We start from the raw sequence: 13,061 nt of genomic DNA on the forward strand, positions 1-13,061 counted from the left end.
GGGAGGTGGTGGGGCAGAGGTGGAAGAGGAGGAGCTTGCCTTGTGACTAGACGGAATGTGAGACTTGCAGAGCGGTTGCTCGGCGGGGTAGCTGGAGGACACTGCTGCGCGGACACAGCTCACTTTGTTCCTCGGGAACAACTCATCGCAGCCGGCCTCCAGTTGGCTATTGAACGTTCCGTGAAGCACCTGCTCTTTCCGGCCTACCATCAGAGAAGGAGCCGCGGCCTTCGACAATTCCGTCGTCGAGGACTGGGAACCACCTGAAAGCTGGGGAACTGGTCCATCGCTGTCGGCGAAAACGCCAATTTGCTTACTGTCACCGTCACAACTACCTCGCACCCCGGCCGGCTCAGCTGGTGGTATGGACGCACACGACAACGGTAGAGCAATACTAGTACTACAAGAGCTGCTGCTGCTGCTACCGTCACCACGACGACTACTTGCCGCGGTTTGTGTCATGATGGTAAAAGGAGGCTGGGAGAACGGGAACGTCGCGGAGCAGCTCAGAGCCGACGAGCCGAGAGCCGACAGCGCTGACGGGACGGTGGGGGTGGGGTCAGCTTTCATGTCTGCCACAGTGGGAAGGCTTTCATACGGTCCCTCCCCCCCACCCCCACCCGATGGCTTCATTATGGTCTGACTAGAGGCGAGGTTCGAGCACGGCATGGACGTGTGATTGGCATTGTGGTCTTTGAGGTCAGAGGCCAAAGAGAACGACAACTGCTCCACTTTTGACTTGGCAGCTCCGACTGAGGAGTGTCCGGGATGCTGTGATTTCACACCGAACGGTTCAGGGATCAAGCTTCTGACAGAAGCAGAGTTCTGAGAGAAAGTACTTTCCGCACCGCTCGGTTTCACCGCTGCCGCATTTAGACTCAGCAAGGAGTTTTTCGAAGCGAGAGGACGCTGCTGCAGAGAACAGGGAGCGGCAGAGGAGACGGAGACCGGGTAGGAGACAGAGACGGGCGTGGGGTTACTCATGGGGAAGTGAGGGTACTGGCGGATGAGCGAGCCAGCCACGGGGCTACGAAGCAGACCGGTGGGGCTGCGCATCGTGTCGCTGGTCACCATCTGGTAGCCCGGGCTGTGCTGCGTGGAAACAGACAAGGGGGACAACACGGGACCAGAGCCCAGAAGGCTGTGGCCACCGAACGAAGAGGGGGCAGCTGGCCCGAGAGTTAGCCTTCCTTGGCCCGCGTAGAACCCGTTCATGTTGGGGCTGGGCATCGGGGAGTACTGTACTGTTGCCTTGGTGGGTGACCCCAGCCGTAGGCTCAGCGGAGGGTTTCGCGTCGAGAGCTTTTTGGGTGGGGTACGTCTGGCCGCTGCCTTGTGGGACCTGCGGTACTTCCTGCGGCGGCGGCGGCGCTTGCTGTCGTCAGAGCTGTCCGATGTGCAGCTGGTGGAGCTGCTAGAGTGTCGCGAGCCACAGCTGGAGCTGCGCGACCGGCTGCCTGAGGAAGAAGAGCTGGCAGAGCGAGACCGTGACCTTGACCTGCTCTGATGTCGGAACAAAGGAGAGCCGGGCGGGGTTTGAGGGCCTTTCTTCCCCTCCCCTGCCACCGTCTGGACTTGTTCTATTTCAGCTTTCGGGAGCTCTACTGCAGAGCTCTTAGGACTTCCGGCCGGAGAAACGTGATCAATTCCCGCCAATTTACCGCGATCGAACTGATGGTGGGAGGGGTCCCCCGACACATCCTCCCCGGCCTGAGCCGTGTCCGTCCATGTGTGTGGGGAGCACGGCACCGACGCAGACAGAGGCGTGTTCTGAGGGGTCAGGGGAAACGGGAAGGACTCTGCCTCCCTCTGAACACAGGCATCGCTGGGCCCCGCGGCGAGCTCACCGCTCACTTCCTCCTTCAGCTCAAAATGGGCGCCGGTGTCCGAGAGACTTATCTCCTCCTGCTTGGCCTTGCTGAAGAGCGTGGACTCGTCAATGGACGCCGGGGTCAACATCTCCGCGTTGTCCGTGTCGTAGTCGGCGTAGTGGCAGTGCTGGGAGGCCGAGTTGGGGGTGAGCATTCCGTCCGGACTGTCCACACAGGCCAGATGGGGAGACAAACGGCCAGCCTCCACCTTCATGTCCTCCACGCTCTGGCTGCAGTCACTCGGAGAACCAGCGTCTCCTCCGTGGACCGATCGGTCAACGCCCCCACGTGCTGTCTCCACCTCCTCCTCCTCAAACTCCGCGCCGCCACCCTCCTCCACTTTACACGCTCCCCCAGAAGTAGGGGCCACACCTCTTGTCTTCTTCCCTCTCTCAGACACACCCTTCGCCTTCATCTCACAACCTGTATCTTTCGGCGCGCTGCCAACACCTGAATTCCCTGACCTTTGACCTTTGGAGCCAGAGGACCCTGAGTATCCCGAGTCTGACTTTTCGACCTTCACAGCTGAGGTCGTCTGCTTCAAAAGTTTCCTCTTATCTTTGCTATTCCCCGGGGAATCCTTCCGGCCGCTGGGCGACGGGGAATGGTCTTTACATTTAGAACCTCCGGACTTGTGCTTGGCCGCCTGCGACGACGGTTTGTTCTTTGAGGAAGGAGAACACGAGCCACTCCCAGACTTGGAAGAGGAGACTTTTACCTCCGGCTTCAGAGACCGCGAGTGTCGGGCGTCCTTCAGATGATCCGAATGACCACCCGCTTTCTTATCAGCCTCACCGGCGACGTCTCGGCTCACCTTAGCCGACGCTGCCGCTTCCTGCTCAGACTTGACCTTCGTCCTGTCGGCCCCCAGCTCACTTTTAGAAACACTCACCCTTTTGTCGGTTTTACTGGTGTTATTTTTGTTCTGACCCGAGGTACTTCTTTCTGTACCTTCATAGGGCTTCAGTTTTCCATCTTTCCTCTTTTGGTCATGGGGGGAGGGCACCGCACGCTCCAGCTTGGGAGGACTCGGTGACCTGCCCCTGCCCTTTTCACCTCCTACACCCTGCGAGCTCGACGAGGACGACTGTCGGCTACTTTTTGCCGCTTGCCGTGACACAACGCGGTCAACTTCTCCTTTCACTTTGGACTTTTTACTCAGAGGCTCACACCCCCTAGACGAAGAACCGTGAGCGGAACTGGGTTTCGGGGACACAGATTTGCTTTCAGAGCTCCTGGCGGCTGATTTTTCTGTGGACTTTGACGAGTGTTTCCCACCACGGGAACCAGAGCTGCTGCCGTGACCTCGCGGCGACGGCGACGAAGAATGTCTCCGGTCAGATTTTGATGACCCCCGCTTCTCCTCCGCCTTGGAATTCTTAGCTTCCCTCTCAGGCTTGGGGGAATCCAGCTCGCGCCCAGAACCTAGAGGCTTGCTTGTCGACTTACTCTTTTTCATGGTTTCTCGGGAATGTGAAGTATCAGAAACAGGCTCTCTCCCAGACTTTTGAGAAGATGGCTTTGTGCCCGGGTCCTTCTGTTTCGCCGGAGAGCAGACAGGGGGCGCCACTTTCACCTCTTGCGCTTTTTCGCTTTTAGAAATGGTTGGCGTTGGAGACAATGACTTCCTTTCCGGCACTCTTTTTTGTGATGGCCCCTGTGGTTTGGGAGACAGAGAGGAGGATTTTCGTTTCTCACCCGTTTCTTTTTTGTGCTTCGATCGAGCGGACTTCAAGTCGTGTAACTTGTGGCGTGCTCTGTTCTCCTCGCTCTCCACCTTCACCACTTTCTTTTCTTCTTTCCCTTCACTCTGCTCTGTCTTGGGAGCCGGGGACAAAGATTTTTTGTCAGGATTTGGAGAAACAGATTTTCTATCTGGCTTGGGGGACTGGCTACTCTCTCCAGCCTTCAGTCCCGTTTTCTTCCTGTCTAAAGCCTCAGTTTTGGCTACACTAGGCTGGCCCTGTCTACTACGATAATGTTTATCTTTACGAGACGGCCTCTCTCGATCTGTACCTGACGTCTGTTTATTCCTTTTCTCATGTCTCATGCTCTGAAGGGTGCTTTGCTCTTCCATCTTTTTCGATACAATCTGAATGTCTGCAGAAACATGGCTTGATAGATTGGACTTTCCTTCCCGAGGAGAATCTATGTGAAGCTTTTTAATGTCATCTACTTTCGATTCTATCTCTGCCTCAAGGGATGCACTACTGACTACTACAGACTGTTTATTGGTCCGGCCGGTTGCCAGATTTCCCCGACTTGAGTCCTTATCTTGTCCCTGAGCCGTGTCGGAGAGAGGCTCGTTCTCCGACAAAGAGTCTCCACTGTCCTTGACTTCACTCCGGTGGTGGGCCAACTGCTTCAAGGTGGCTGACCTTCGACGCCGCATGCGTCGGGCTCTGGGAGTCAGTCTTTTCCTGGTGGTCTTCACCTTCACCTTCTCCTCACTCTCGGCCATGACAGACGAGGGCCTCGAGGTACTCTCTGTCGCAGACTCCGAGTCGTCAGACGACTGCTCGGCCACACTTGCCAGTTTGTCCACCTTCAGCTCTCTGCTCAGTAGCACAGCCACGTTTTTCTGCAAACTTTTCCTGTTCTCTTCCTCATCACTCCCCCCAACAGCATTTGACTTACAATTCGACTCTGATCCCGAGGAAAGTTTCTCACACACGGCCACGTGTTTCTTGCTCCTCAACAAATCCTTCTCCACTTCCACTTTGCTTTTCTTTGAGTCAAACTCCCCCGACTCTGCGGGGGCCCGTTTCTTCAACGAGCGAGCATGCGCCCTTTCCCCCCTGGCCGATCGCGACACACCGGCCCTCCTGCCACCCTTCGGGGCTGCCTGCTTGGCTCCCGCTTCACGACCTACATCAAGGCCGCCCGGTGGCTCTGTGCCTAAAGGGCCGTCTTTAAAAGTGTGTTCCGACGAAGCGACAGCGACTAGAGCATCAAAGTCAGAGTGGGCAAGAGGAGAGCAAGCCTGTGATGTTTTCAAACAACCTGAAGAGAGGGAGAGGAGAGAAGAAACAGCTTCCATTACTGCTCGCCGTGGGCCCACTTCATGTTGGCAAATCTTTGGCTTAAGCTTCACATCCCCCAAACTTTACAGAAAAATGTCATCAAACATACTTGGGCAAAATAAAAGGGAGGAGAGGGGAGGGCCCTACATGGAAATACTCTGCACTGATGTCCTCATATACTTTTTTAAATATTTTACATTTTTTTGGGTCTTTTTAACTCCTACGAACAGAAGGAGGGGACAATTATATATATAAACGTCTGCTGCCACACTTCTATTCCTATTCACTTCTCCTAAACCTTCAGGTGTTCAAAATCACATCACATTGTTAATGACTGGAAGAGGTTAATTTCACAATAAAGTAGGTCATATATAAATAGATATAATAAAATGCAAGACCTGGGTAAGACAAATGCTGTAGTACAAGCCAAGGTGACAAAAGTGCTCACCCACACGACGATCATGTACCTCATGAGTAGAGGGGAGCGGCTTTTTTTTTTTTACTTTCTCCTGCCAGCTATTTAAGTACGTACTACTAGCCAACCGCTACGTAATGATATAAATAGTAACACACTCGGATATATTGCACACCGTTTTAACATTCCTTCCAGCCATCCCTCTCATCTCTACTCTTTTTTCCATCAACTTATAATTATATCAAAACTTTGCAACTTTGCTAGCGTTCAGTAACTGGGAGGGGTTTATTTCTTCAAATTGTAACATAAAACCTGATAAGAGTTTCCAGCAGTTACAGCTACAGTACTGAGAAACAATTCACACACAGATGTGAATATTTCATCTCCTATTCATAACTAAATTCATCTCCTATTCATAACTTAACTCATCTCCTATTCATAACGAAACGGCACAAACAGGAAATCTTCTTACAGACTTGAATCATCATCACCGATTACAGTAAATGAATACATCGCATTTTGCAGTGATGCTATTGAAGTGCAGCCCTTCTACAATCTTTCTCCTCTTATTATATACCCCCATAACAACAGCAGAAAAAAGTCACAGAATTAGTTTCTCACTGCAGCAGGAACTTGTTTCCGACTCCTAAATGGACAATTTTTGTTTAATTCAAGGTCTCGATAGTCCAAAATGAGATGTTTTCTCGTGTTCAGCAAAAAGTGAGCAGTGTTCTGAGAGCTCCATCAACACAGCGAGCCCCATGACATCCTGAGAGAATGCACGAGACAGGGGGAGAGAGGAAGGTGGGGGAGGAGAGAGGGAGGAGGAGACAAAGGGGAGAGAGAGGGGAAGGGGGAGAGAGGGAAGAGGTGAGAGGGGGGAGGAGGGGAGAGAGGGGGGGGGGGGGAGAGGGAGGAGGAGAGAGAGGGGGAAGGAGGTGAGAGGGAGGAGAAAAGAGGAAGGAGGACAGAGGGAGGAGGTGAGAGGGAGGAGGAAAGAGGAAAGAGGACAGAGGGAGGAGGTGAGAGAAGGGGGGGGGGGAGAGGGAGGAGAGAGAGGAAGGGGGAAGCAGTCAGGGGGAGGGGGAACCTGCTATCCCGGCGTATTTGCTACAAGTTTGATGGTGTGGGCGTCTACAAAACAAAACAATGCGCTGACATCATCATGAAGTAACACTGTCCTCCGACTGGCTCCACAGCTGTCTCTCACCACATTTGGAAATTTTCAAAAAGATGGCTGGAGAACCATCACACAAAACAACAGAACAGAATAGCAGAGAAAATGAGACGGGAGAGTAAGGGGGGGGAGGAAGACAGAAAGAGAGACAGAAAAGGACGGAATGAAAGAAGCTGACCCGAGGCATTAAAACGAATTGGAAGAAAATGCTCCATCTGTTTTTAGTCAATATCACTAAAAAAAATGCTCTATCCTTCCACTTCCATACTAAAAGAAGACAAAGACAAAATACATAAAAGTAGCCTTCAATCATGTCAGTCAGAAAGGCCTAAGACAGGCCAAAAATGAAGAAAAAAAAAATAAAATAAACAAAACAAATACAGTGGAGTCTGCTTCAAACACTAGCTGAGGAACAGACACGCAGACTTTTCTTTATTTTATAACTCTTTCTCCTTGGCTACACACTGGTCTAGTCCTGTGGCTGCCCATTGCCCACTAGAACAGACGATCAACAGAATCAGTCAGACTTGCTGCAAGACACCCCCTCCCCCCCCCTTTCCAAGGTTTAGTAGTATAATTCTTGGAAATAAGTTTCACTTTCATTAAAATAAAAGCTATTACATGCATGTAATAGTTTTGTCTTGATATGTGAAGAACTTGACTTGAAGAATGTGACAAAACACCCCTCTTTGTTTCCATGGCAATCACCAGCAGCTTAAACATACAGATATGAATGTACATAACACCCCTCCCCCTTCAAAATCCCTTTTGAAGCGCCCTGTCCCCTTCCCTTTCAATAGATCTACCTGTGTCTCTACATCAAGCCTGTCAGTTAACCCCAGCTGCTCCCTCTACCAGAAGCAAGTTATTAACCCCTTCACTGCCAATCAGCGGGCCAAGAAGTGCTTCCCTGTGCCATGTGCCCGCTGATTCAGCCGGCCTATGATGAAGTCATTTTTTGGTGTAATTTTCCACCTTTTAAAGGGGCAAAACTGTGTCACGAGTAATCCTCTTTGATATCAAAGAATCTACATAACAAGATGGGCCACTTCTCTCTTTGAGCTAATTAAAAAAGTGTCCTCAAAATTCGGTGGCGCCCTCTTCGCAAAAGCACACCTTTTGCGAACAAAGTTCTCCTACTTGAGTTTAAAAAATCAAAGTGAAACTAGCAAGTTTTTGAATGAATTTCGGAAGAACGCTTTTTTAAAATGGTTACGCTGACAAAAAACCTCTTCCAGAGGAAAGGGTGATTGTTTTCTTCGTTTAATTTGACTTTAGAATGAAAGGCTAGAGGTCATTAAATTTTAAAAAACTGTAACTCCGTACTGAACGAACCCGAACTGCTGATGATGCGCACACAAGGAGGTGCTATTCCTATTCTTCTTCTGAAAAAACAAAAGAGAGCTTCAAAACAGACTGCAGCGCCATCTGAAGCAAAGAGCGAACACTTTTTTGGCTGAGTGGCCCATCTTGTTATGTACTCTCTTCATTGATATTACAGTAGTCTCCCGTGAATCTGAGCGTCATTTTCATTGTCTTGAAGAAGTGAAGTGTTGATGTTCAGAGATGTGGGGGGGAGTTTTTTTTGGGGGGGTTGCTTTCCGCAATGACATCCAACAGACCAGTCTATCGACCTTCCTTTTTAGCTGCAGAAGTTCTAGACGAAATTATGAATGACTGTAACAGTGATGATAATGATTTCAATTGAGTTTCTGAGTTAGGGGCTTTATGTGATGCTTGCAGTAATTGGAGCAATTTTCCCCGGCACAGCTATGTAGCTCATAGCCGGCAGTGAAGGGGTTAAGAAGCTTCCACAAAACCAAACCTTCAACACATCATGTGTTCCTGGACCACTTTCATCCGTCAGTCGTACACAACTTTTTAGGAAAGTCAGCGTAATATTTAGCGGGAGCTGAGCATAGCTGCATTTCTACATTCTATGAAAACAAGTAGAGCTATACTGTCAGTAGATTCATATTCAGTACAATGTTATATGTAAATGACTATATATCCATTTATGTATTTTGCGAATTGCATTGTGTATATTATTTTATTATATATGTGTACGTGCTCATTTCATAACGATGTGTAAGCGTGCGTGTGTGAAAAGCAAGTAGATGTCTGTGTGTGTGAGTGTGTGTATGAGTGTGTGTGTGCGCCGCGTGCGCGAATATTGTTCGTACATGCATTTATGCAAAGCGCCTAGAGCTGCGTTTACACGGGAGTGGGCGCTATAGAAATGATTTTCATTATTATTATTTACTGCATAAATACAATTTACAGGACCATACATCCGTGACAAATTTCCTTGCAGACTGAACCAGTGGAAAAACGAATATATCCTTTTAGTCCATATAAAAAGAGGTAAAAAAAGGGTACAGTAAAAAAATTTCCAAAGAAATAACAAGTGATTAGGTATACTTTCTTTCATGTACAAATCTGAAACAAGCAGACTCCAGTGTACTAACAAAAACTGTAGAAAAACAAAACAAAACGAAAAACAAAAAGTGGGAAAGAGAAAGCAGTTTTACCTTTGCTGTCCACACGACTCTGCGGCAAGATCTTGAGTTGGCCTTTCGCCAGAGCCCCGTTGAGAGCCCCCGAATCTTGTGGCAAGGTGAAGGTCGGGCCCAATCCGGCTCCCGACAGGCCTCCTACTCCCGAGCTGTTCACCGTTGCCATGGAGACCACCGTCCCCTCAGGGGGTTTCTGCGAGACGAGCACGGAGCCGGGCCCGGGAGACTGCTGGGACAGGAGTTTGAGCAGCGAGGTGTGTGTCCCGTTGGGCATGCTGCCCACTGACACGCTGTTGGAGGAGGGAATTGTGGGATAGGAGGAGGAGGAGGAGCCTTTAGCACTAGCCCCGCCCACCTGGACCCCCGCTGCTGCAGTGTGGTTGTTGCCGTGAACCGACAGAGCCGCCCCCTGGCCGGTCATCAAGTGTGCCGCCGACTCGTGTCCTGGGGTCAGGATGAGGTTCGAACCCTGAGCTAAGAGAACCTGCTGCTGCTGCTGATGTGTCAGTAAGTTGATGGTGGCCGCCGACAGGGAAGAGGCCAACGAGGACGTGGGCACGGCCCCCGTGGACAGCACAGACCTTAGATCCGGCCTGCTCTCGATGTGCCGCACTTTGCTGGGCGGCTGGGAGGCGGAGGAAAGCTCCGAACTTTTGTGCTTCAGCACACCGTTGGGCTGCAAAGTGGAGACAATCTTCAGCGAGGAGGAGGAGGAGGCGGGCGTCGTCTCGGCATCACGGTGAGACCTCCCCGAGACGTGGTGCACGTCCTTGGCCAGGAGGCTGCGCGCTAGGCTTCCCAGGTGCTGGGAGGATGGTCCTAGCGGAGTCACGGAAGAGACGGGTCCCAAGATGGAGGAGGAGGACGGGGAGGAAAGTATTGCACCTGAGTTCACTGTTGCTTTACTTCTGCTGCTGCTGCTGTTGTTGTTGTTGTTGTTGCTGCCATAGGTTAGGGTGGTGTTGGAGGGAGAGATGATGGTGGTGGTTGTGGTGGTGGTGGTGGTGGTGATATTGCTGCTGCTGCTGTTGCTGTTGTTGCTGCTGCCTCGACGAGCTTTGGAGGTATGGACCAGAATAGCTGGCCGGTCATCACAATGGGAATGCGCTTTCACGGAGGATCTTCCCGCGGGCCCGACAGACAAGGACATGGGCGTGGCGGATGGCACGGAGACTGAGGCCGAGTGGGCGGTGGCTGAGGTAGGGGGCGACACCCCCCCTCCTGCTCCCGCCCCACTCAGACCTTCCTTGAGGGAGATGAGATCTTCTGCTGCCGACTTCTCATGGTCAGTGTACCCATGAGATGCGTTTAGTTTATTCTGGGAACCGGAGGGAGGAAGAGCCCGGGAGTTCTGCAGAACGGTGATATTCTTAGACTGTGCGCGTCTAGAGGCCAGGCCTTGTTTTAAGCCATTCTGTCTCGGGGGCCGTTTTATATCTATCTTGGTTCCCAGAGGGAGGATGCGGGGGGAGGAGACAGAGACAGTCTGGTCTTTCCTCACTTCCGTGGTCCACGAGGAGGGGGAGGTGAGGAGGGAGGTGATGGAGGAGGACGCGGACGAGGACGTAGACAATGGCGACGACAACAGTGATGAAGACGAAGATGATGATGATGATGAAGACGATAATGACGCGAGTGACACCGACGGCGACGATATCGGCCACCGTCCTTTCGTAAGGATGTCTCTTACAGTCATATCCGGGGCTTTGAAGGATTCGCCGGGGGCAGAGACACCGTGCCTCAAGGTCGCCGACAACTCCCTGCTGGCGTGGGAGAGACTCGGAGCCTCCTGCCCACGAACTGCACCGGGCAAACAGGCGCCTGGCAACCCTCCAGCCGGCACAGACTCGGCCGAGACACCACTCTGCTTCGACACAGACGACTGTGGCTGAGGCGGCGGCGGCTCAGAACTCTGAAAGGCCATACTGACCTCCTTTTTCAGAGTGGACAACACCTCTCCCAGAGAATCGTAATTCCTCTTCATCTCCAACTTCTCCTTCAGATCCGCCATGCCCTTGCTGCTGCCGACTGGCCACTGACCACCGCCGGACATCTCGTGGTTCCCGTGCCCGGAGGCGGCTGCGGCGCCCGTGACGTCGCGGCTCGTGTAGACGTTATTCCCGCCCGGCCCGGGCCTGAACGAGTTGGCCCCGTATTTGGAAACGTAGGCTTTGTTGACGTCCTGGAGGTTCTGTAGCTCGGTGCTCAACCGGTCCACGTTGGCCAGCAGCTTCTGCTCCTCCTCTTTGGGAGATTTCGTCGTCGCGGTCACCGCGGAGAGAGGAGGGTGATCCACAAAGCCGTTCTGAGGGGGGGGAGGAGGAACGTGATAGTTGGGAATTGGATCAAATTGATTTGTTCCTTACAGCTGTTTTATTGTTGTACTTTTAAGTAAGTAAATATGTACTCAGAGAGAGAGAGAGAGAGAGAGAGAGAGAGAGAGAGAGAGAGGGAGGGAGGGAGAGAGAGAGGAGGGAGGGAGAGAGAGAGAGAGAGAGAGAGGGAGAGAGAGAGGGAGAGAGAGGGAGAGAGAGGGAGAGAGAGAGAGAGAGAGAGAGAGAGAGAGAGAGAGAGAGAGAGGGGAGGGAGAGAGAGGGAGGGAGAGGGAGAGAGAGAGGCACACCAGAGTACTAACCAACTATTCACTGCGGCAGTGCGAGTGAAGCTGACATTTATATCCAACATCCAACCAAAAGGGAGTGGGGAGGGGGGAGGGGGAAAAGAGAGAGAGAGAGAACAGGCGACACGGAATAGAGGCAGAAGTAGAAAACCCCACCAGCGCACCAAAGAGACATTCTGAGTTTGAGTTTGTGTAAAGAAGAGCACATCAACACAACAATAGTCATATAGTGCAGGGGAGAAGCAACACACAAACGGAGGGACAGAAAAAGAAGTAGGACCCACCAGTGGCGTCCTAGTTTTTTCTAGTAGAGGCTTGACGCCGCTCGCAACTGCACAAGGTCATACGAGCGCCAGAAGATTAGAGAGGTGTTACAAGAGAGTAACAAACATCAAAAAGAAGGAGGGGGAGATAAGGACGATAGGTGTTTGATAGGAAAGAAGAAGCAAACCATACCAGAGCACCCGCCAACCACCCACAGTGGCGTCATCCAACCACCCCAAGACATTTCTCTGAAGAATGCAGAAAGTGAAAAAACAAGATATGCCGCGAGAAAGTACCCACCTTTGTCGACTTGAGCTGGTGCTTCCTGTCCATGATCTTCCTGTATGTAGAAACCTGTACAAAGCAACAACCAGACGTTTGTTTGAGTGTTTGAGTAAATAGAGAAATATCAGCCCAATAACTCTCATTTCTTTTCTTTAAGTTTTACAGTTTTTATTAGATGGTAGTTGCAACACATTAGGTCATTTTAAGTGCTGAAGATGTAGATGTGTTACAAGAGAGTAACAAACACTAAAAAAAAAAGGAGGAGAGAAAAGGGAAATAGATTTTTTATGAGCAAACCACAGCAGCACACCTGCCAACCACCCACAAAAACTGTCATTTTGTATAGAAAAAAATTAAGACGATGAGTCAGAAACAATAGAAGAACGGACAGAAAAAGTAGGGGGCTAGCTTTCGCACCCTCCTAAAACCCTCGTGCAATCACAGGAAAACTTAAGTCATCAATATTTACGAAAAACACAAAGTTTTCATCAAAAACAAACATCAAATAAATAACATCATACTAAACCAGCAACAGCAGGTGCTTTCAATGCCACAACTGACAGTGTATGGGAAGAGGTTGCCCACAACTAAAAAAATTTTTAAGGTGAAAGAAAGGACAAAGCTCCTTGATAATGCTTTAAAAAAATTCTATACGAACAAAACAAGGCCAATCTTCCACCTACCCTGCCTCTCACATATCAGTACAAGGAAAACAGTTGAGGCAAAAGAACAAAGAGTAGCAACTCATACAGCGATGACAGGGACAGTTTTAGTTTTAGTAGAGGTTTTACGGCGCTCCCAACTGCATAAGGTCAAATGAGCGCCAGAAGATTAGAGGTGTTACAAGAGAGTAACAAACATAAAAAAAAGAAGAAGGGGAGATAAGGACG

General features: G+C 50.8%; 1 protein-coding gene across 1 annotated transcript in view; it reads right to left on the minus strand.

The window, feature by feature from the left end:
- The window catches only part of LOC101859614 (serine-rich adhesin for platelets), a gene marked incomplete at its 3' end in the record, with an annotated part of 66,703 nt that continues 53,642 nt past the window's right edge, over positions 1-13,061 (minus strand). The window contains 3 exon segments of the mRNA XM_013090139.2: positions 1-4,874; positions 9,018-11,307; positions 12,187-12,240. Of these exon segments, the coding sequence (XP_012945593.1) occupies positions 1-4,874; positions 9,018-11,307; positions 12,187-12,240 (7,218 nt within the window).

This window comes from Aplysia californica, unplaced genomic scaffold (genome assembly GCF_000002075.1).
Source record: "Aplysia californica isolate F4 #8 unplaced genomic scaffold, AplCal3.0 scaffold01152, whole genome shotgun sequence".
Classification (NCBI taxonomy): Eukaryota; Metazoa; Mollusca; class Gastropoda; order Aplysiida; family Aplysiidae; genus Aplysia; species Aplysia californica.